Genomic DNA, 24,532 nt, shown 5'->3' on the forward strand with positions numbered 1-24,532 from the left:
AAAGCATTGTTGGGATGTTTAGGTATCGGTCAAACTTACTGGAAGATGGTCATCATATACTGGCAGGCATGTAATGGACAATCAAACTTAAGTCAGACAACCAAATTGCATTAAGCCAAATGGTAATTCAATTTAAGGTAATAATCTGATCACAAGACAATTTATTATTACTTTAGTCAGTCCTGAGAAGTGAATGGCAGCTTCATTTTAATATCAGTGCTGTGAAACAAAATGCATCTGTGGTCCAGTGGAAAAAAACATTGAAAATCTACAAATCGGAGTCAGAACTAGTAGACAAGTGTTTTCTTTTATTAAAAACACAAATCAACAAGTCCATCAGTAATGTACAATTTGACCTGTCTCTGCTTTTGAACTTTTTATACACTGTACAAAGTTCATTTGCAAAATAATTGCAGTGCTTCGGTTTTGAAAAAAACCCTGATCAGTTATTGGAGAGAAGCAGTTAGTCTGAAATTAGAGACACAAAATAATAAATCTGTCTGCAGGTTCAACACTGTGAAGTTCTTGGCTCAGCAGTCAGGGGTTATTGAATGTACTGAGATTGAAAAGAGCACATGTGCAATGGGATGCACCTGCAGCTCACCTGGTTAAGCTCATGTTATATCAAGGCTCAGTCTTTGCCCCAACAGCCTGGGACAGGGCACTACAGTAATTTATATTTTTCCTATGTCTGGTTGGTTAACTTACCCAAATACCAACAAAAACAAGTCTCTGAAACACAAGGGCATTAATGCACATCTTTGTGCTAAATCAACACACACCCTTTTACTGATTCTAACCTTTTTGAAAATTGGAGCATACACGGCTAACACAGTCCGGGATAGATTGTTGTGACTGTGGTGATCATACCTGTGACAACTTTACAGAGGTAACGCCCGCATTTGTACAGTTTTCTTTGGTTAAGGCTGCTGTTGAAAAGTTAATTTTGTTCCCTTTTCCTTAGCGAAGTGTTAGTTTCCTGTGAAACCTTGATCAGCACATCTCCGTAGCTGTGCTGCAGACAGAGTTTCTATGGATTTATTCATTCAGTTTTGCTAATGGACAAATCTTCCATTATGACAGTGCTATAAAGGCGTCAGCCAGGAAGTACAGACTCTGGGGTAGCAGCCATTGAGCATTTTTATATAACATCTTCCAAATGTACTGTGGATGTAATGTATTGTTATCTGGCTCTAGTAAATAAAAAAGCAATGCTGTGTGGCCTCCTTGATTCCTCTACATGGACCAGCACCCCCTCCAGAGTGTGCTGGTCAGACCTGTAGACCCAGCTGTCAGCTGTGATTTTTCTGTTGGTTTGAGGTTGAACTTCTAGTTTATTTAGCTGTAAAATTGAGGTTGAGTTTGTTGCTAAATAAAGTGCAAAAAATAACTCTACATCTTTTTCCAATCAGCAGCCCCTTTTCTTACCTGTGTAGATATATTCCTTCACTCACATCTAGTGGCATCTAATCCTGGCAGGTTGTTTTGGTTTTATTTGAGATGTCTATCTCTGACCATCACCAATAAATCACTGTAAAAAGTCTTTGTTCCATGTTCCAATGAAAACTTTTTACTTTCTACTGATGGACTTTCTCTATGAAAGCAAAAACAAACTGGGATTCATTCCACTCCAATAAATATCACTGACAATTTGGTATGTGGATGAGCTGACCCGTTAAAATCATCAACCCTTGAATTGGTAGCTTCGACAATGCTCAAATATCCACTAGATGTCAGCAGAGATGCACTTATTCTGATCAAAGCTTCAGTGGGGCATCTAAAATCCAACTTGACTTGAGGAAAATCATATTTGACAAACTGCAGAAACCTCTCAACAAAGTGATGTTAAGATAAAACTGAAATCTGATGAATACTGAATGAGGAAAAATATGCACTGGTAAATATTTCATGTTATACTGTATTGTGGTTGTAAGTGTTTGATTGTGCATGTCTCTAAGACAGGACTGTACTGGTCACACTTATATCTGTAGTTTGCTTGTCACTACTCATAATGTGTGTTTCAACCCTCAGTATAACTCAAATGAGGAGCATCAAAATCAGTTAAAATACTAAACAGACTACCTGAGTATCAGGAGGTACACTAGAAATACTGTAAACAAAGTCTTCAATCTTGAATACAAAGATTTCCGGAGAAGAAAATTTACTAACACTTTTATTATTCTAAGGTCTGTCAAAAGGAAATAAATAATCGGTACAAATTCCAGTGCTATGCTACTGTTTTTGAAACTCTGCAGTTAGGGATCATCAGGCAGCTCCAACTGTTGAAAAGTTAAAATAATAAGGTAAAAATAAATAATATGCTTCACTGAAAAGTTCCAGGGCCGTCTGAGAGGCAGGTTATGTCAAACAGATTAGTCAGACAAAGAAAGAGTCTTTACATTAAGGCAGGTTCACGCTGCCATCTAAAGATTCAAGGCTCCATCTTTAGTTTCAGGACTTCCTTCATGGTCCAAAGCTGGATTTTTCTCCACAGGTGATACAACAAGCAGGAACTCCCTCCCTTCTTTCTTTCATTGCTGAGTTGAGGCACTGTGAAGGCGTCAGGTAAAGTTAGAAATCTCAAAATCTCTCTGGGGTTCTCATCATCTCCCGAAACTGTAGCTCTGTTTTCAGTTTCTTGTGTCCAGTTTGAAGGTGTGAGGTCCAGAGGTTGGTTTCAGGTTGCAGTCACTGTTGTATTATCTGGGTATCCACCTGAAGTTCTTCAACTCAGCACAGAACCATAGAGTTTTGTTTTTTTTTTTACCCAGTAAGTGTCTGTAGCCTGATGCCAGTGTTGAGTATATGGCAGTTTGTTGGTTAGTGGTTAGGAGAGAATTGCAGGAACCCATCTGATTCCACACAGATTGTCCACGCTGGCTGAGCGCTTCCTGGCTGCTCTTCGTACATCTTTGTACTTGTGGTCACACAGCCTGGAAATAGCCTGGAGAGAGGACGTAAGAGGGGGTTTTACAAACAAAATAAAAATGTTATGGTCGTTTTTCCCTGACAAACTGCATTCACAAAAAGAGCTGTTAGTTAGTAACCTTGTGTTCACCTATTAAGGCCATTATGTCAATATATTTATATATTTTAAATGAGAAATCCAGAGAAAATGGATGCAGTCTATAGTCCATTTTAGACCAGGAACTATGAAATTTAACTCAGGAGCAACATTTTTACTTTATTTGAAGAACTGTTAAGATCAATCAAATTAGTCTGACTGGCAATTAAAAAGAACTTTCCTTCATTTAAGGTGCAATTTTCACACATGCCGAAACGAAAATGCAGTCTGTTTTGTTTGAATTAATGTTGCAATGCAGATACGCAGAAGTGGAAAGGGAACCTTTAAAAACACAAGAACACCCAACAACTCCAAAGCAAAAATAATGTTTTTGGGTGTGTATGTATCTGCACTGGGACAAAAAATGGTAGCCATTGTGTCTTTTTTACAGCTGCAGACATTTCAAAACACATCCAAGCTTGAAATAGCTGCTTTAAAAGCTTTAAATTGAATTTTTACTGAAAAACGACTAAATTTGAAGAGAAAACCAAAACAGAAGAGGTCAAAGAAGAGGTCAAAGATTCGCAGCTGAATGGGAGCTTCTGACCTCTAGTTTTTGGGCCTTGTCCCTGCTGAGCGGCTCCAGGGGGAAGCTGAGGTTGTTGGACTCCGACAGCGATCGCAGGTCAAAGTAATACTTGGCGTAGACGCTGGACGGCACATTAATGTTGAACTGCAGCAGCTCCAGGAACTGCCGCTCCAATTCGTTCCTGATAAGAGGATTCATGAGATTTCTGCATCACCAGACTGAACTAATGACTTTCAAAATAAAACACATCTCAAACTCACAAGCCCTAGAGTTGATACAGAATACCAAAAGTCTGTGGTTTTTATCCAAAGAAGTTACAGAAGCTGGGCACTGCTGAGCCTCTCTGTGAGTGTGATATTCTTAACACAAACTCTACCAGTAAACCTTCATCATTGTAAGAGATTCATCTTCACGATCCCTTTCGTTCATATTAAACTAATTCAATCTAATACTAACAGTCCTAAACTTAATATCTCTCACAATTCTGAATGAAAAATAATGTTATAAAGGTGAAAGCTACTATTTTCCTTAGTACAAATATCTAATATTGTCACTCACATGTCCTCCACAGTGATATCCTTGAGGATCTGGCAGTAGTCGACATTCCAGACAGCCTGGTCATCCCAGACCTTGGAGGCCAGCAGGATAGCACCCAGAACAATCCTCTTCCAGTTCCCTGGGCAGATGTCAATCTCTGCGTAGGTCAGCAGCCTCTCCAGGTAGACCTGCACAACAACACGGGTAAAGGAGACATCACTGTAGACTGGGCATGAAAGCAATACAAGAGACGATGATTCAAATACACCAAAAACATTTTGAAGGTTACAAGTGTGGAAGCTTTACCATCGTGACCTAACAACTTCCCAACAAGGTGGGCGATCTAATCTAACTAATTTATATTCATGCTCCGCTCCATGTTGTCAGGAGGTATATATTCATTGGTGGCTGAGTTCCACCAACACACACACACACACACTCACCGTGGGAGTCGCATCACCAAATTATACACATCCCTGGCTTGTCTCAGTGCATCAGGGTGCAATTTCCCCTGGGGCCTAAACAGAGACTGTCTGAACTGGATGAACGCGTGGTCCGCAAAACATAACATCTTACCAGTGTGACGATGGCACACTCAGCAGTGAGCTGAGCGGCGCTGAACAACGTCCTGACGAACCGGTAGATCTGCTTCTGCTCCGGGTCGTGCTGGTCATAGTCCAGCGGCACCTCGGATTTCTGGGAGAAGGGAGGAGAAGGGAAGATGTGGGGAGGGGGCGACAGGAAGGAAAGGAAATTTTGGAAGCAGAGGAGGGAGAAAAGAGGAGGAAAAAAAAAGAAAAGTAGTAAATGAATTGGTGATAGGAGGAAGGTAAGGAGAAGAGATGTAGTAAAGAAAGAGGGTGAGAGCCCACAGGAGCCAGACAACAAGAAAAGAAAGAAATGAAACTTAAACAAGCAAATCCAGGTTCTGCCAAGAAAAGGAAAAGAAGTGAAATTGGAAATCTTACTGAGAGAGGGTGAAGCTTTTCATCAAATATATCCAGCAGCATTCCTCCATCTGCGTCCCTAGAATGAGACACAACGGTCACACAGAGGATTTCACTATTTCATCGCAATCTAAACAATAAGTTAAGATGACATTTATTGCTTCCAGATGTTACACACTGCAGTAGCACAAATGAATGGCTTAATAAAATCCACTAACTTTCAGGAACACTCGGTTACTAATGTGATGAGTATAGCATGAAAACATTGTTATTGGACCTTTTATTGATGGCATTTTAACATTGTATCACTAAATTTACATTTTCATTAAATGAAATGACACACCCACATCTATGTATCCCTCTGTGCATCAATCTTAACCAGACTGCAGTTAAAGGTTTACAAAAAAAAAAACACTGACACAAGGAAGACATGCAGAATGTACAATAGAAAAACCAGCTCCTGTATTTATATTTTGGGACTGACAGAAAATACATTGCCCTCAGCATCAGGTGCCAAATGTTGACTGTTAGTGCTGGAAATGACTGAGGATTCTCACCTGTTTTTTATATGGTAGTAAATTGCCAGTGCGACACTGTAAAGAGTAATAAAATAACAGTTTAAATAACCAACAGGGAAACAGGACAGATCAGTTATTTATCTCTTATTGCTGCTATCATGCTCTAACCATTTGATGGTGTATTTGAGGTTGGGCTGGCTGACTGTGTTGTCGTCTAGGAAGATGGTGGAGCAGGAGCTGTACTTCCGCCTCAACGTGCCATGCTACACACACACACACACACACACACACACACACACACACACACACACAAACAAACACACAAAGACAAACAGTGAGTGTTATTAGAGTGTACATGTTTTTGTCTGACCCACATAAAGCCTGCCAGGGTACCATCCACAGGGGGAATCAGAATCAGCGACATGAGACCTAAAAATGTGACGGCTTACATTTTCAGCTTTCTTTGTACACAGCATGTAGTTCATTCAAAATAACGAGAGCCAGCTGATTTTAACTTAATTGAATCACTGGTAAACAACATGGATTAAATTTGTGCAGAGAAATAGAAAACAATTACACACTCACATTACTGATGAAGAGGCTCTTTCGTTTGTCTTGCACTACAGAAAGAACGAGAGGTTTGTCAATAAAATTCATTACTTCTTCACTGACAGCAGCAGAGAGACAAGGACAGAAAACCCAGCAGGTACCAACCAGTCACACATGCTGTTGTCACCACGAGCGAAACACACTTTACAATGTTAATTGCAGCTCACAAAGAAAAGCATCTTGTTATAACAGCGGAGCAGTGAGATTTAGAGCAGAAATAAAGAGTTTAGAAGAGAAGGTGCTGTCACACCACTAGAGGGAGACAAAGTCAGACTCACGACTACTCACCATTCCTGAAAGGCACCTCTGAAAAAAGAGGAACCACAAAACCTTATTCCATTTACATTTACAGAGTCATTGTATTATCCATAAAGTGACAACATCAGAATACGTTTCACTATGTTGTACTTTCTGTAGGAGTTAGCTGCCTAATGCTAATGCTAATGCTAATTCAGACGTCCAAAATTCTTATCACAACAGCATAGAACATGCACAGTGCTGGGCAGTAGTGAACCACATGTAATTTAACGATATTTTGCAGTAGCTTGCTGTAGTTCAGCTACATTCATCGTGATTCAAGCTAAATGACTTTTCTTTCCTACTTTTGTGTCATTAACAATATTGGGCCATAAAAGGAAAGGAATGAATTTTTAAATTTCTATTTTACAATTGCTTCTCTCTCTTTCACTCTGACCGCTGTGAAGGAATACCCAGGAAGTACATTAGTCAGGCAATCAACACCACACACTTGACCATTGCTCACACAGCTACAGTTTCATCATGGATCAGAAACAAAGCTGACATCCCAGCACTTTCCCATGACCTGTGGGGTAATGCAGTTTTTTGGTTTCTGTATGACTGTGAAGAAGTAGGTACTATTTGCAATAAACTGGCATGTGATTTTTTTGTATTATGTGTTATGTTGTTATAATTTTGTATCACGTGTATATTATCAATTTCATGTTTTTTTATCAAAGTAGTTTGAACTACTTTTTCTAAAAAGCTTTAAACAACTGATTGAGATTTTGCTGTAGTTCAACTTCTTCCAGTGTAATGTAAGTGGTAGCTTGGAAAGTTATTACACCGAATAAGCATTAGGAACGCCAGCACTAGTCTGATGACTGCTACATATTCAGAGATGGTTCTCCCTTGTTTGGGAAATGAAGTAAAGCAGTGCTTCTCAGCCTGGATGTCAGGACCCACCTGGGGGTCACAAGATCAATGAGACGGGTCAAGAAATGATTAACAATAGAGGAGGAAAAAACTTCTCTGCTCCAAAAAATTTGGCATTAAAGTTATTCTCTCCCATTTTTGCTCTTTCTCTTACAATACAGGACAGTTTTCTGTCTTCAAATTAAACCATTTCAAAAGGGAACATCATTCTTTGGTTGAACAACTCACAGCTCAGCTTGTGATTCCAGAAAAGTTGGAAACCGAGTGAATTAAAGGTTAAGGCTGGTTTTATATGATGATCATGAAAAGATCAAAACCAAACCCAGTTAAATCACCACAATGGTACAAAGGTGTGTATAAGGCCATGAGTATACAGACAATATTTGCCAGTAGGATTAATTTACTGTTGTTTGGTGTCTTCAGGGGATTTGTTCATTAAAAAAATAAAAGAAAGGCTAAAATAACATCAGGCTGATCCTTTAAAGCCATGATGAAGAGGGAGGGAGGATTATCAACATGTGACTTTTTCTTTTCCCCAAATCAAAATGACAAACAATAATAAAAAATATATATAATGACTTTAAAAGACTTTTGATTGTGTCTTTGTTTGTTCGCAGTGACTGAATAACCTCATGGCACAAACAAATTCTCTGGACGACAAAGTCCATCAGCTTGTACAGAAATCAAATTGATCAAACACAGTGATGCAACATAATATCTAACATCCACATGTGTAAAATGCAAAAGATGAAATTGAAGCATTTATCAGCTGCAGTTTTCATCTGCTTCATCATCACAAAGCCAGTACTGTCTTTCTGTTTGTTCCCAAGGCCTTTAAGACAAACAATGATAGATTAGAAACATGTTAATATTTCCTTTGTCACAGTGGGCCATGACCCCCCAGCCCCATGCTGGAGCTCTTACTCAGATGCTTCAGGGTGACTGCATTAATTTGCAGCAGCTCTGACATCAGAGTTCTTATATACTGTATTTCTCAGTGGAAATCCCTGTTTTTAATTTCTGAATGATTTTACAGAGCCTCATTATCTTGATTGTATTTGGGGATCTCGACCTTTGTTTGGTGTGATGATGCACGTAAATGGAGTGTAGCATGTCAAACTAAGACAAATGTCTTACTCAGATTAACCTTGTGAGACTGAGGAGTTTGCAATTGTGTTAATTAAAAAGAAAACTGAAAAAAAAATTAATCAATCAAACCTTTTGAAACAAAGCTACTTACCATCGTTCTGAGATTTGCTCAGGAATATGGTGCTGGCCCGCGGATGGTCCGATGGATTGTACTCCATGTTCAACTCTGTGGACACACAATATGCAACATTAATCCTAGACACATTACAGCTGCTGGCATCTTTTAATGTTCATTCAATGCAAATGCAGCATTTGAAAATTGTAGCACAGTCTTTGCTGCCCCATCTTTGCACATAATGTCCAGCAGAGGGTTGTTAGGATTGTTGATCAGTACCAGCGGCTTTCTGGTTCAGAAGCAACACAACAGCCTCATCGTAAACTTCAGAATCATAAAAAGATAATATCATAAATGTGAGATGTTTTCCTGTAGTGGCTGTCAACAGAATAAAATTCTTGATATTTTAATGATGAATATTTTAGGTTTGATATTCAAGTCACAGTCTTTCTCTGTATAGATTGATATTTTATTCTTCCTTTGTTTCATACTGTGTGTGCGGCTCTAAGCTTATTTATTGTTCCTCTGCACTCACAAACACATCCAGGCATGATTCATGCTCCCATCCAGAGCTAATCTGGACTGCATCATGGCCTGAGGACATGAGCCATAGACTAGTCTGTGTGTGCGTCTTTGAAAGCGCCAGGGAAACGCTCTCAAAATACATGTCCTCATCATTCATGCCAAAATGCTTTGTTCCCTTGTTTCCTCCTAAATAACATCAGCTACTATGATAACAAGGAATAATATGAGCTGCGAAAGCTACTAATTAAGTGGCCGTTTTCACAGCCAGCTCTCAAACAAAACATGGTGTTTAAAAAATCACACTATGGTGTTAAGGACATTGATGAACTCTAACTGCATTAAAGCTGTTTTCCACTAAGATCTGACTGAAAGAGCAGCATCATTATAAGGGACTTTTGTATTTTGCACTCATGTCCTGAACTTTGCATTTCCAAAATGAAATCCAGTAGTGCTGTCCATCAAGTGAAATATTTTTAAAGCAGCATTTGAAAACACCTAGCGTGCAGTCTGCAACATCAAACCTTCTGACGACATGACTGCGACAGACCCAGATTAATATCCAGGCTATTTGATTTACAGCATTGATGCTGGGAGAGCAGCATGGCTGATCATCTGTCTCTGTGGAAGCAGCTGCTGTAGGACGACTGACTGCAGGGGAATTAAACTGAGAATAACGAGTGATAACAATCCTATCTAGAAAAATGAACTGGTCTATCCAGATTTCCAGATCTGCAAAGTAATGTAGTTCAGGACTTTTAAGGCCCACAAAACTCACTTGAGTCATGATAATAATGTCAAAACTGCTTGCATGTGATCTTCCTGAGTCCTCTATATAATGTTGTTGTCTTTTACAGATAAAATAATTTTGTGTAGCAGCAGAAACATGTTTTATGAATGTAGATACTCATCATTCTTACTAATATGTATTTATGCAGCACAGTAGAAAGAGTGATAGACGACCACCTGCTGAGAGCACTGCAAGTGCTGTTTACGAGGACGGTTAGGGGTTATGGTCAGGGGTAGTGTTAGAGTTAAGTGTTCCTAATATTTTGTTCATCCTGTGTTAAAACTGCCAATCTCTAAATAGTTTCAACAAAAACTGACTTTCACCTTCATGGTGGCAGGATTTAATTCAGGTCATTGGTTTCAGCCTTTTCTACCTTTCTCCAGTCTGCCCTGAAGAAGTAGCTCTGCTCAGAAGACGTACTATAACCTCTTGTACTGTGAACGCAACGATGGTTGAAGCTCTTTCTAAGTAAACAGCTGTTAATGCCAACACTGGTTATGAAGCAATAGCAAAACTTTCAAATATCTCCTTTATCACAAGTCTGAAGACAGTGATATTAACAGGGGTAGTAAAATGACACACTGTCTGGTGATTAATTAATTAATACTCCTTATTAGTGAAATGTTAGCCTAAACGATTACTAAGTTTATCATCCATATGTTCCCTAATTGTGTATTTTTGGTTCAGGTTTGTCGGACTCTGTTCCCCTTGGTTGAAATGCCCCAGAATCCACAGTACATCCAAACCGGTTTCCCCTCCTGCTACTTGCAGAAACACAAACTGTACGACTGATTAGTCCTGGCTAAAGGCCCCAGCGGCCCACCAGGCTGAACACACTGAGCTTGGATTAGACTTGTGTCAGGTTAGCACCTTATGCAACAGTAATCAGGAGTATCACTGCATCCGGGGCTGATTTCAACACATTCACAAATTAGAGCTTAAACAGTGGCTGAACTGGTTTCAGTGCATGACACCACTGACCACATGGGGTCAAGAATATAAACAGAACGGATTTCCTATCGACTAACCAATGAAGCATTATGGTTGGCAGATATCAGAAATAAACCTTTCAAGTCAGTTTGTTTATGTTGTGAATTATTTTTGATGATGTACGTTATATGACACGAAAGAACCACTGAAAGTCTGTAGCGTGGATAATGTGATGTCAGCCCTGCCCTTAATGTCTCCATTGTTAACACACTGCAAACAGTATTTTTCCCTTTCTCTATATACAAAGACTATGGACAGATTTTACAAACTGTGACGAATTTGTCCTTTCAGATAAACTGTTTCTTTGTAATGCATGCACGCACACAAACACACACACACTTTCCCGTCACTGTGGGATTATTTCTGACAGGTGTCACTGAAGTGTCAAACTTATGACACATGTGTCAGACAAGAGTCAAGAGTCAGTCAAAGTCTGCCAGTCACACACTGACTTTGCTTTTCACTTCAATTTACAATGGAAAATAACTGTGAAGCCTGTGTTTTTCTGGAAAAATAAAAGCATATAAATAATATAATATAATATAATATAACATAATATAATATTCTTTCTTCTAGGTTAGTCACCAAAACATTTTAAGCCATGACACAAAATTAACTGTTTTTAACCATCAAAAATGCATCTTTCATTTACTGTACATTGTTCATGTCGTTAAGTAAATGCATGATGTTAGGAGGCACTGTATGGAAAAGTTTTGGTTGTTTTCAAAGGTAGTTTTAATACTGATTCACACCGTCCGTGTATGTAAAATGCTTCAAATAGTTTAAAAGGTTGCATGCTCTGAAAACCATTTTTGACTCAGCTGATTGATTAAAGCATTTCTGAATAAATCTGACTGGACCTGACCTACTATAGGCCCACCCACTGGAACTCCCAGAGTGCACAGCAGCTGGTGTCAAGTGTTGATACGTGATATTCACCACCTCAAGTAAACTTTAAAGAAGACTTGCAGTCGGCATCTGCGCAGTGAAACAAGAGAAGCTCGGCTAACCTATCAGCCTACCTGTCTGCATTACTGCTCTTACATAATGAATTAACAACAGGCACACCCTGCTCTTAGCAGCCCCATCCATAATTGCACTGTGGTGTTTCCAACAGAGTAGTTATTTCTTTTTTTTTCCTACACATGTGTCTCCATGTTTTTGCTCAAGCAGGATATGAGGAAGCACAGGCCTGCTGATTAGATTAATAGTATTGTGCTGCATGCGGTTTGGATTCTGCATCTTCTTCTTTTAAGCATCTTGCTGTGTCAGTGTCTCCGCAATAAGCAGCAGCATCTGCTTAAATGTGGCAGTCTCAGCAACACCACCCTGCTATCGCTTAACACAATCTGTTTTGTTTCAAGGATATAGGTCATAGGTCAGTCCTCTCCATCCCTCTGCCTTCAGGGTTTTGTTAAATTTTCACATTATGAAAATAGAAGCTCACACTGTAAAGAAGGATAAAGGAGCCAATATTTTCTTCAACGGTCCAGAGGATCAGATGGGACAGAAGCCTACAGGCTTAAAAACTAAATTCATTTCTCCAAGATAAGACAAAACCTGTCAACTTAAACCTTCCTTTTTTTAAAGGTCCCATATTTTATACTTTTCCTGTGTTTTGTCTGAAGTGTTGATGTCCATAAGAAGATATATTTTTGGTTTTAAGAACCAAAAACCATATCAGTGTAGTTTAACATCTCCTCTGAGCCTCTCTTCTGATTGTCTGACTGTTTTCTGAGTGATTTAGTGATCTAATAAAAATAAAGCAGATTTCAGGTAAACACTCAGAGAAACCAAATCCTGCAAGGTTGGATTGTAGGTTCAGGTGGGCGGCGCTTGAGGCATGGGGCATGGCTGAGAGCGGTGAATTTTTTGTTGTTTTGTTGACATCACAAAGTTACAGAAGTCCTGGCAGCTCATTTTCAGGCTCAGTTTCTGAATACTGGCTGTGTTTATTTCTCTGTGGACTGAAGCTTTGATACTTTCACAATATTAATATAGAACCTGGACCTGCTTTGTAATCAAAATAAAATGTGGACATCTACGTTTATATAATACGGGACCTTTAAATAATGCTTTTAATTTCACCCTATGAATCTGCCTTAGCTTATTGCTTAAGTCTGAAGTCAAAATCTTGCTGAACTCAAACAAGCTGAGGCCACCTTCAGGCACCAAACTAGCAGAGAGGCTAAGTGAATGGCTAGCTGGAGGAGAAAATGGACCTAGCATCTTAAAGCCAAATTTCCTTTTTTAAGAAAACAAAAACAACTAAAGGAAAGGGTGAATGGTGAACTGACAACCCCACACTGTTGTGTGCCAAATGTGTAATTAGGCAACTGTTACCTGACATATTAGCCGTAACATCTTCATTAGCAGTGTGTTCTCTTACTGTCGGTTCCTGTTGTATTAAAACCTCTATAGCAGGTCTTTAAAAATTCAAGCTATCCTAACTTCCTGGGTTAGATAGCTATTATAATAACAGTTTGACTGAAAAAAGGTTGTGATGTAGACTACTGTATTTTTTTAATTCAATATTTAGTTATGGTTCTTTGTTTGACTGTAGTTTTTCGGCTTCACCGACTGGTATTATCCTCCACAAGAGCAGCTCAGCCTCTGCAAACAGTTTGACTTACATCTACGATGTGAATGTTATCCCAGTGTTATTGTTGGAGTCTGTGGTAGCATGAACCCTGACTCGCTCCCATGCAGCCGGTGAACATGTTCACTGTTCAGTCATGCGTGCTAATCTCTGCTGGTTTCATCTTAGAGGAGAGTTTGGATTACTCCGATATGAGCTAAATGTAAATGTCTGTAAAGTAAATTAAGTGGAAATCACTCTGGAAAAAAAAAGTACCTGTAACATTTGTCAAACACAATGTGGGTGAGTTTCCGAATGATATGACCTGAACTCTATCTATAAACTGTCACATTTATGCAACAAATGATCAACAGTAGCACATAACAAGTTCGTGATTTTTCTTTTTTCATGGGGGTTATGTTTATCCTGATTAATTAAACTATGGCCAGTTAAAGATTCAATCAATTTAGGTCATAACATAACTTTTTTTTTTTAAATCACATTGGTTGTTTATCCCTGCAGCTAGTGTTCAACTGCTCCATCTTCATTACCATGTCCCTGTCAAACAACAGGAGGACGTTATCTTAACTCCCTTTATACTGTTTCAACACACACGCGCACACACATATTGACCATTGGCTAGAGTGGTTGTGGACCAGGCTAGACAAACAGAACTGACCTGTACACATATGCACACAGCCCTGTATTCCTGGAAGAGAAAGTTCCCTGGGAAAGCACTTACCATACACCCACACACACACCCACACACACACAAACACATACACACCACTATTGCTGTAGCCACTGCCACTATTACCAATATTACTACCACTACTATGGCAACTACTACTAATAGTGCTATTACCACAACTGCTGCAGTATTAATTCTACAACAACTGTAACCATCAGCACCACTATCTTTACTATTTAATTATTACTTCTACTAAAAAGTCACAATATACATTCTGGACCTGAAAAATACATCACAACCTTTTTATAAAGAAGCTGCTATATTTTACAGTTTATCTTAAAATTCTACAATTTACATTTTCTAATAAAACTTTTAGGAACATTTTTGTAAATGCATAAATAATGTAACTTAGTGTGTTGATATCCATAAGAAGATATAATTCTGGTTTTAAGAACCAAGAATCATCTCAGTGTAGTTTTACATCTCCTCTCTCAGGCGTCTCTGTGGAGCTCTATTAACAGCAGGTCAGAAAACATCCGTTTTCTGAGTGATTAAATAAAAATATAGCAGATTTCAGGTAAACACTGAACCAAACCAAATCCTTTGAGGTTGGATGTTGGGTCCAGGAGCATGGCTGAGGGCGGTGACTGTATAGTTGTGATGGAAGAAGACCTGACGGCTTGTTTTAAGGCTTAGTTTCTGAATATGGGCAAAGTGCTTTGAGTCAATATAAAACCTAAACCTGCTTTGCAATCAAAAAACACATAGAAATTTCACTTTATACAATATAGGATCTTTAAAAACTGTTTTTAGTTTAACATTTTTGGCAATAAGCAATAAATGAGGATTTTGTACAGTCAGAGTTTTACATTCTAAGTTTGTAAAAAAAAATTTTAAAGCATAAAACTGTGAGTCATATATGGTTTTATCGTAACCCTCCTCCTAACGATAATATTTTGGTCACATTGTCGTTATCCCTCTAGACCCTGATGACCTATGGAAAATGGCTCCTTTCTAAACCTGAAACAAACATAATCAATGAATTGATCATCTACATGGTATTAATTATTCCATCTCCATCGTGGGAATGTCTTCATTATACCAAGGACACAACCAATCGATCATGGCTGATAGCAAATGCAGGGTTGGTGAGAGATTGATCAGGCAGTGTGTGTCTGTTGATCGGTTTGGTAACAAGAGCTGACACTGTCCTGTAAGACTGAGTCCTTATTCATGCAAATCAGATCGTCTTTAAAGTGTTTCCTGCCTTCGACAGCTCAAAGCCAACACGTCTGTCTGAAGTGATAATTAGGTGTGGAGTAAATTAGTCTCTCATTACTAGTCAATAAATCAAACAGCGACCCTCCCCTGTGAATATCCTGACCCTCAGAGGAATAATCTATTATCAACTAAGGAAAAATAAGGAAAGACTAAGTCATAGTGTTTTGGGTTCTGGACATCGATTTGGTTGTTTTTCATTATATTTCCAACTCTAACCTTTAATAGAGTTGTTTCCTTCCTTGGCAACATGTTGAGCTGAGCCAGTCATCTGTCCCTGGAGAAACACATGACTGCTGTTGCTGCTGCTGTTATAAAAATAGTAATGGGATTTGATGTGGCTTAGACAGTGGAAAGAATTAGATGTTTTGTGCTACTTCAGTAAAACTATGTTATGTGACTTCATTCTCGCTTGGCCAAACAGCTATCCAGACTGAGAAACAACACTGTAAGAAGACTGTGCAGCATGAATGAGACAATGAATGAAGGTCGTGAGTGTGCTTATGTTTATACATTTCAAGCCTGAGCTGCTTCATCCCTCTGTCTTCTTCGTTGTGTATTCCACCTTCCACCTGCCAGCAGCTGAATTTCCCGCCTGCTCCCTCTCAGTGAAAAGCATCATAAACTTCATGTTGTTCCTCACCTGCCCATCAGTTGTCCTCAGTGTTTCCTGCCCTAACTCATCACCTGACCAGTCACCTGTCTACACACCTGCTCTCTATTAGAAATCAGTGCAAGTATATATTCTCCTTCAGCTCCACATTTATTCCTTTGCCAGTTCTGCTTTCAAGTCTTTGTCCTTTTTCTGCCTGTTTTTGATGAAAACCTGACTTTCCCCCTTTTTTATATTTTTTTCGAATTCTGCCAAAACCTGTTATTGGCTGTTAATCTGAAGTATACCAAGTTAAGACTGTTATATGTCCCTTTGAGGCCTTTTTTCTGAGTCTGAAATCAGTGTCTTTCCTGGACCTCTGGACTACACTAATTTAAATTTAAAGGATTTTTAAAGTAAAATACTAAAAATAACCTGGCCACAATTACAGCAACAGAACAGCAAGTTACATCCAAAGACAAAGACAAGGTGCACTAAATTGAGGACAGTGTAAAAGACAGTGTGTCTTTAGTATAGTTTCAAAATGAGACATTTTATAGAAGAGTGCAAGCAACACAGAGAGATGAGAAAACAAAGTGAGAGTAAAGAGGCTCATAACTACAAGTTATTGACTTTTACCTTTGCTCCACAGCCCCAGCCCAGCCACTCATAATATATGATGCAAAACCAAATACAAACTCTGTAATTGTGGATATCTCACCATTACTTCCCAGATGCATGCAACCCAGTGAAGAGGTCAATAAACAATGACTTCAGTTAAAAAACAAGATACCCATCATTTGGAAATTACAGTCCATGCACCTACAAATTGGTAAATCAAACGTTGCAGCATTTTAAAGGACTGTAACTAACACCAGCCTGACATCTGACAAAATTATACCTGTATGAAAACATAGATCCTCCACATTATAGCACATGGTTTATTTAAGCTTTTTTAAGTGACACAAAACCTAATTTCTAAGCTTTAGGTATTAGTACTGAAAAAGAATGTAAGTTTGACATTTACAAACTGTCAGTCCAGTCCAAACTAAACCACTAAACTAAAGAAACCATCACAGCACAGTCTGTGAAGATTCCCAGTCATCAAGGCCATGGTTATCCAAGCAGAGCTGAATCAAGGGCAACTTGAAAACGTTTCATGTCAGTTCTGAGGAACTGAAGACGCCTCTTGGCTTCAGTTCTGAAGAAGCCTGTTGGATGAGAGGTGAAACGTCCTCAAGCATCTACACAGTCCAGCTGCCCTCAATTTAAGTCTTATTGGATACAACAACGCATGGTTCACCAAACCACCCACATTTCACTCTAAAACACCGTGGAGAGCCAGTTTCCTTCCACCAATCCAGAAACTGTACCTAAATATAAGCCCATCAGCTGACGCATGATGCCTAACACAGACCACAGTCATCTTAAGAGAGAAACACAGTGGGCTTTGTCAAAGAAAGGCAGATCATAGGACGTCTTTGTCTCCCTTCCATCCATCTTCCACCTCCAGGGAGGGCAGTCATTGGCACTGGTGTCTCTCCAGATACCGAATTTCTCCTTTACCACAGTTTGTTATATATGTCAACAAAACATTTAAGTTTCAAACAACGTTTACCGATATACAATAATTCCCTAGTTCATCATCAGTATTATGTATACTAACTATGACATAGTGTACTAAAGAGAATGAGTAAAATAAGATGCATTGCTGTGTTTCTTAAAGAGACTATATATAACTTTTGAATGAGGGAATAATGCATTTTTATCTAACAAAATAAATGCAGAATTAATAAATTGGCTGATAAACGCACCTTTGTTCAATTAAACACATTCAGAGGTTTTGTTTGTACAGCATCACTTGGTCTGGTATGACCAGTAGCTTCTGGTGGCTAATGTTAAACAATGGGAATGAATTTTCACACTTCATATTAGCAAACTTCAGACAGGTATTAGTGTGTAAATGACATTTTTGAGTCAGCTCTATGCCTTGAAAATTCTTCTCAAGTTTTGCTACTGTTAATCTACAGTTTTGCATGAACCATTATTCTGTAACTGTCACTGTTTGGCAGAAGTTACATATACCTGCTTTAACTGGTCATAATTAGTGACATTACTGAAAACTTCTCACTGCATCATCAAAGCATAAATAACTTAAAACGGTTTGGTGGTAGGACTACTGTTCATATTTGTCTCAAACTGCCTTTAAATAAATTGACTACAAAGAAATTTTCTGACTTTTCTGACTCTATATCTTATATTTATTAACACTCTACCACAATGTTTGTTGCAGGGACATTGGTGTAATATCTACCATGAAAACTTGTCACCAGAAATGTGGGCATGAAAAGGAGAGTCCTTATCTCTATAAGATCTTTCCCAAAGCACTTCACCCCCAATAGCTCCAAAGTATAATTATGCATGGTGACAAAATCCCTCTGCAGAATCACTGCACCTCTCCGTGAAAATACGAGAGCCATGCAAAGCAGAAAAGAGCCTCATTCTAACAGACTAAGCTCTTTGCTGAAACTCTAGCCAGCGGTTCAGCTCTGGACAGGCTTCAAGGCTCTAGGTCAATGAAATGATGGTGTTATGTAGGGAAGTGATTATCTGTTCTTAAAGTGAGAGGGTGCTGGAAGGTCGTTTTAGGACTCCAAGACTAAAATCCTCCAAGTGAAACAACAGCCCATACTGACACAAACTGCTTGTAATGTTACACTGACATTTTAATCAAATTGAATGTCCAAGGATGATATGATGGTTAAGGTTCAGGTTAAAGTTACAATAAGACAAACTCAATTTAAAGGTTTAATTATGAATGACTTAAATATCACTGCACATTTTTGATGACACTTCCAGGGAGGGAGACCAACAATTTTTTTCGAATTCTCCAGTGTTTCTAGTTTTCCCCAAGACTCCTTGAACCTTGTAATCCTTTTTATATGTGACAGCTTGTCCAAACAAGAAATAATAATTCCCAACTAAGCAGCTTGTGAGACTGCAATCAAACCCAAGGCAGAACTTTCAGTACTCTACATCCCTACACAACAATGTGTCTGCCATCCACCAATACCATGTTGTGGTGATATAGTTTGGGTGAAGAGGTCAACTTTCAAATGATTAGTCATTTAAACAACTACTTGATCAATGGAAAATGAAGAAACAAAAATTTTGTTGGAGAACTTGATCAAGCAAATATGCCCAACATTTTCCCATTCCTACTTTTCAAATGTAAAGATTTTCTCTTGTGTTCTGTTTCATGTCCCTGTAAACTGAGTACGTCTTTGGTTCTTGACTGTTAATCGTAGCGAACAAGGAATGTGAAGAAGTGAACTTGGGCTCTGAAAAATTAAGATACATTTTTCACTATTGAACAACATTTTATAAACATAAAAATACATAAATGAATCGAAAAATAAACCTGTGTCCAACAGTAATTAAGAACCTATTCCATTGCTATGGCCATGGCAGTGGTAAGCCTTTCTATGGACAAAATTGATACCAATACATTCAGAGGTAGGTGTCCAAACTTTGAATGAGTTCCAAATTGTATTGCATCCCAGTGAACTTTAACTTAGATGTTACCAACTTTTTAATGCACAAAAGCCAGCCCTTTCAATCAGGAGCAGATGATGTCTTTGAAAGCAGCGTGTCACACTCTAAATTGAGGCGTTAATGCTTGGCAATCATGTGTCCCCAGAGGTTTCTCCTATCTGCGCTGACACAGGCTCACAGCTGCCTCTCTGGGCTTTTCTTTGGGGGATGAAGAGTTTTTTTTTTTTTTTTCTGACAGTCCTGATCCTAATGAAACCCCCTAATCTCCATCATACTGTCTGTGAACTCATAACAGAGCCAACACATTAGACACGCTCCGGTTTCAATCACCGCACCACTGAGACAGACGGCCTCTCAGCACGAGTTTTCTTTAGCCCCGTCAAGAGGTGCCGGCTCAGTGTCAATCATCTGTCTTTGAATCTTCTTCATTTCACCTTTTCTCCTCTGTCAGGACATTGAACTGGCTCTAGACTCAGACAATCATGCATCCTATTAAAGTAATGACCCAAAACAATTTTTTAGAAGAAGAAAACATCCCACTCGCAATGATGCAATGATGGCGATGATATGACACCAGCCCTGCCATTGAAACTGGAGCCAAAATAAGAGCAGAACAACCCACTGGGATACAAAGCACTCCAGTTAATAGCATCCACAAATGGCATGCAGAGTGTAAGAGGCATACAGCCCTCAAGTTTAGAAGAGGAAATGACATATCTGATCAATGAACAGCAGGTCTTTCACCATGCTGACTCCGTGCAGTCAGAGGGATGCACTCATTTTGATAGAATAGTGGAGACAGGGAGGCTTCCTACAGCAAAGAGCATCAGCTATCAGTCCTAATAGTCTATATGATTGGCACAGTTGGATGGCAAGACAGTGTCCAGTGTGTGTGTGTGTGTGTGTGTGTGTGTGTGTGTTTTTTTTTCAAAATGCCATCCAGGCCCATGAAACCTTCAGTTTTTAGATTATTACCTGCGACTGGGCCAGATTTTGTTTTCACACCTGATTGAAAGACAGTCCGACAACCACATACTTTATGTAGCAACTGGACAGCTGTTTAGAGGTTCTCAAGCTTTTCTTTTTTTCCATTTTTCAAACATCTACTTTAGGTGCTTTAGTTGTGTATAAGAAGAGCAACACTATGGCTGCCTTCAAGGACAGACTGTTCAAAATATTTTAAGTATTTTATTCGTCAGACGTCTGGATCCCAAGTCAAGTCAGTTTTTTTATATAGCTCCAATTCACAACACAAGTTATCTCAAGGCACTTTTCAAATAGAGGAGGTCTAGACCTTCTCTTAATAATATAATTTACAAAGACCCAACAGTTCCCACCAAGAGCAAGCACTTGGCAACAGTGGCAAGGAAAAACTTTCTTTTAAGAGGCAGAAACCTTTATCAGAACTGGAATCAGGGCGGGCAGCCATCTGCCTCGGCCGGGATCCTAAGTTATCAGAGAAACAAGCTGAGCAAACATTAGCTGAGGTTTTGCTCACAGCCCCTCTGACATGTCTTGGTGGTCACTGAACAGCTTCTGAGAAACAATGATTTTTAACGTGAAATTGCTCTATTCAGTGTTTTGACTGGCTTTAATCTCCTGCTAGATTTGTTTCTGCAAGGAGGAGACCTCTGCAGATAAATCAGCTCCTGGTAAAAACCTCCCTCAAGGAAACACTAAGGAAGGAATCCTAACCAGGAGAAGCAGACTGCAAAGATGACGTTACCTCATTACATCACCGAACTCTGTATTTTGTTATTGTTTTGATTGAGAGAATTGTGCATTTAAAAGTGAATAAAAATGCCAAATGTGCTCAGTTTGAATGAAGGGTGCAGAAATTCTGTAAATCAGAAAATGTAAAATATATATGTATCTGAAGTCTTTATAAATCTATCCACAGAGTCAACTGATGTGGCAACCCATCAAAACTGTGTCACAGAATTACTGGCCTTAGAAGACACATGCAGACTTCGTATTTTATGTTTTGTGGAAAACAACATTTGAAATCATGCGGACCTGTGAAAGAGTCTTTATAAGTAGTCTTGTACAGTTTCTGAGAAAATCCAGTTATATGTAATGCCTGGCTCTTCGCTGAAAATAGGCAACCCATTTAGTGGGCACTTTCCAGTGTGAATGGGTCAATTGTAATGCATATTAGCATGTGTCAATGGAGGGGGCTGTATTCCATAGTTGCAGTTTCTTTCATGCACAGGCCGAAAACAAAGACAGGGCACAAAGGAGTCTGCCCTCATGAACAGGATGTTGTCTGCAGCTCCATATCTCTCTGCAAGGACACATGGGAGAAAAATGCACACATGACTTATCCATGTGCTCGGCTGCACTGATGGCTGATACATCTATGCCAGCCACTCAGTATTACAGATGGACAGATGATTGTGAGCAGAGGCAGTGGCTGTGTCTCCAGGATATGAGAAAGGTGCAGATTTTATATAAATCACACAAGAGGTTAAAAGAAATTAATATCTCATAGTGACCCTATTATGAATCATATTGTCTGCCCTTTCAGTATAAAGTGACACCAAGCCATAATGTAAGGACTGTATTTCCTTATATAGTTCTAGTGCTTATATAGTGTTTACATTATTTGCTCTTTTGCTGTTCTCATTATTTCATGACGCTCTTATGATAGTGCTCTAATACTGTCCTCTGGGCCTTATGAGCTTCTGTACTTTAATGAAATGAAATCCCTATAACAGCCTATTTATGTAGTATTTTCTGTAAATGGTTAAATTAAAATATTGTTTGGTTGCATATTTCCATCCATCTAAAAATATAATAACCCCTATTATATTTCTATTATTCTATAAGTGCAAGTCATTTTAAAATCAATCCCAGGATAATCGTATAACTTTATCACAGTTTTTTCTCTCTCATCATCCTCACACTTCTAGGTGGAAGCTTAAATACATATTTTTTTAATTATTATTATTATTATTATTATTATTATTATTATTATTATTTTTAAATGTTATTCATTTGTTTATTTATTTATTTATTTATTTTTACCGTCGACGTTCTCCCTGTCGCTGATGTGCTGAAGGTTGCATCCCGTCTCCTCCCTGCTCAGCTCCGACTCCTGGTGGTATGACTCCAGCCTGGAGTGGGCATTTCTGCGGAGCTTGGGGCTGCCAGACACGCAGCAAGAGGTCGTGGTCCCCATCTCTCCCCGGTTATCGACCCCCGGAGGAAGGCCCGCTTGTTATCAATCCTTTCCGCTGAAACGGGAGCTTGACAGGACGGGTCACCAACCCCACCGAGCCGGTCACCATAGATCACCACCGCCGGAGCGCATAGGATGAATCCGTAGCTGCGCCCATGGATCCTGTCAGCCGTCGGTGTCCACGGAGAGAGGCTGTCTCACAGGATGAAAATGTCACTACTACCGGTATCAGCTGATGAGTATAACGGAGCGTCCTGCCGCCGCTGTCCCAGACATCACCAAACAGGACGCATCCTGCTCCGGGCAGAGATGAGCGGCGACGGCCGGGCGCACAGTGATAGGAGGATCGGTGTTGTGGCTGCGCTGTCAAGGCGATAGACCGTCAGGGAGGGCTGCGAATCCCGAGAAAAGGTTCCGGTTCAAGGGGGTGGATACAAATGAGAGAGCAGAGAGATAGAGGGGCGGTGACAGAGCTGATTTAATGATTAAATGCCAATAATAGTCAATTTCTCCACATTTAGGCTCTCAGTTAGTTTGTCATTATAAGGTATGATTACTTGGAAAAATATTTTTTTTTATTTGCAATGTCAAATAAGTGAATAATATATACTTGTATACTGCATTCCATTAGAATAGCCTGTAAACGTAATTTCTATTTGTGTGTTCAATTTGAGAATCAATTTAACCCTAAAAAGATAAAGACATATTCCAGCACAATAATATTAAAGGGTCCCTCTATCCCCATGGCTTCTATGTCAGATTTGGGTTAGAGTAGGGTCAGGTTTTTATAAAGTTAATTAATCTATTTGTTAGAAATTGGCAAAAGGTATGAGAACAATTTAATGGTTCCCCCTTAGATGCAGTAGAAGTAGAATTAATGTTATTGGTCAAATTCAGCTGTTAGGGTCAAAGAAAACTGTAAATCTCCTTTCTGCCAATTACCGATTTACACAGTTGCAGCATGGAGAAAAGCTGCAAAGCACAAGAACATCGTAGGATACACTCCAGCAAGAGGTCAAACATCTAGGGTCAGATGTATAAACCACAATAAGACACAAGACAAAGATACAAAAGAAATCAATCAGGAGCTGTTAAGTTATTGATGCCAAGTAGAATCTATTTGTTTCTTCCAGTGTTGCACATTCTGAAGTTTCCATTGTGCTCTGAGAAGGCATCATCTGACTTCTGCATTGTTACAGGGTCAGATGTGGGTCACCAACATTTTAAGATTTTCAAGTGGGCCATGAGTAAGAAATGGTTGGGAACCAGCGGTTTAGAGGATTTTCTGTTGCAGTAGCGTACGTTGAACAGCAGAGGTCCTCCTTGACTGACACAGTGAAGCACAGTCTATGTTGCCAGGGTAGTAGGCTTCCTCTCCCTGCTTGTAGGCCTCCAGTCTCTAGGTGGAAATTTCCACTCCAGCCACACTGGACCAAAGGCCATGAAGATGTTTGAAAGGCAACAAAATGAAATATTAAATAGACTCCCACACTGCGACTTTTCAGTTCGGCTCTGTTTTTTTAGCTTAAGCTGAAGAGAAAGAGGGAATGTAGTGGATTTAGAGTTTGGATAAATACTTTTGAAAATGAAATATTACAGTTTTAAACAGCCATTGCCTTGATACTGACTAATCCATGTAGTAGAGCAAAATTCCCACTGATAATTTCCATATTTGGAAGTAAATGGCAATTTCAATGGTCCCAGCAAAGTGAAATGATCCCAGTTGATTGATACTTGACTCATACAAGTTGAACACTGCAATAAATATTAAATC

The 24,532-nt window shown here is 39.2% G+C and overlaps 1 protein-coding gene across 2 annotated transcripts; it reads right to left on the bottom strand.

The window, feature by feature from the left end:
* Nucleotides 1–288: 288 nt before the first annotated feature.
* Nucleotides 289–23,152, bottom strand: LOC139629139 (cyclin-Y-like). Of its 2 annotated transcripts, XM_071491571.1 has the most exons (11): nucleotides 22,605–23,139; nucleotides 8,618–8,692; nucleotides 6,493–6,510; nucleotides 6,181–6,215; nucleotides 5,764–5,858; nucleotides 5,635–5,670; nucleotides 5,099–5,156; nucleotides 4,707–4,826; nucleotides 4,152–4,318; nucleotides 3,612–3,774; nucleotides 289–2,944 (listed from the first exon to the last, which is right to left on the bottom strand). In XM_071491571.1, the coding sequence occupies exons 1-11, from the start codon at nucleotides 22,756–22,758 to the stop codon at nucleotides 2,828–2,830; spliced, it is 1,038 nt and encodes a 345-aa protein (XP_071347672.1). In that variant the 5' UTR covers nucleotides 22,759–23,139; the 3' UTR covers nucleotides 289–2,827. The 2 variants fall into 2 exon arrangements, with proteins under 2 accessions (XP_071347672.1, XP_071347673.1); XM_071491572.1 differs by lacking the exon at nucleotides 6,493–6,510 and having other exon boundaries at nucleotides 2,157–2,944; nucleotides 22,605–23,152.
* Between the last annotated feature and the right edge of the window lie 1,380 nt (nucleotides 23,153–24,532).

This window comes from Trachinotus anak, unplaced genomic scaffold (genome assembly GCF_046630095.1).
Source record: "Trachinotus anak isolate AG129_WGS33_773 ecotype Australia unplaced genomic scaffold, CSIRO_AGI_Tana_v1 ptg000012l, whole genome shotgun sequence".
Taxonomy (NCBI): Eukaryota; Metazoa; Chordata; class Actinopteri; order Carangiformes; family Carangidae; genus Trachinotus; species Trachinotus anak.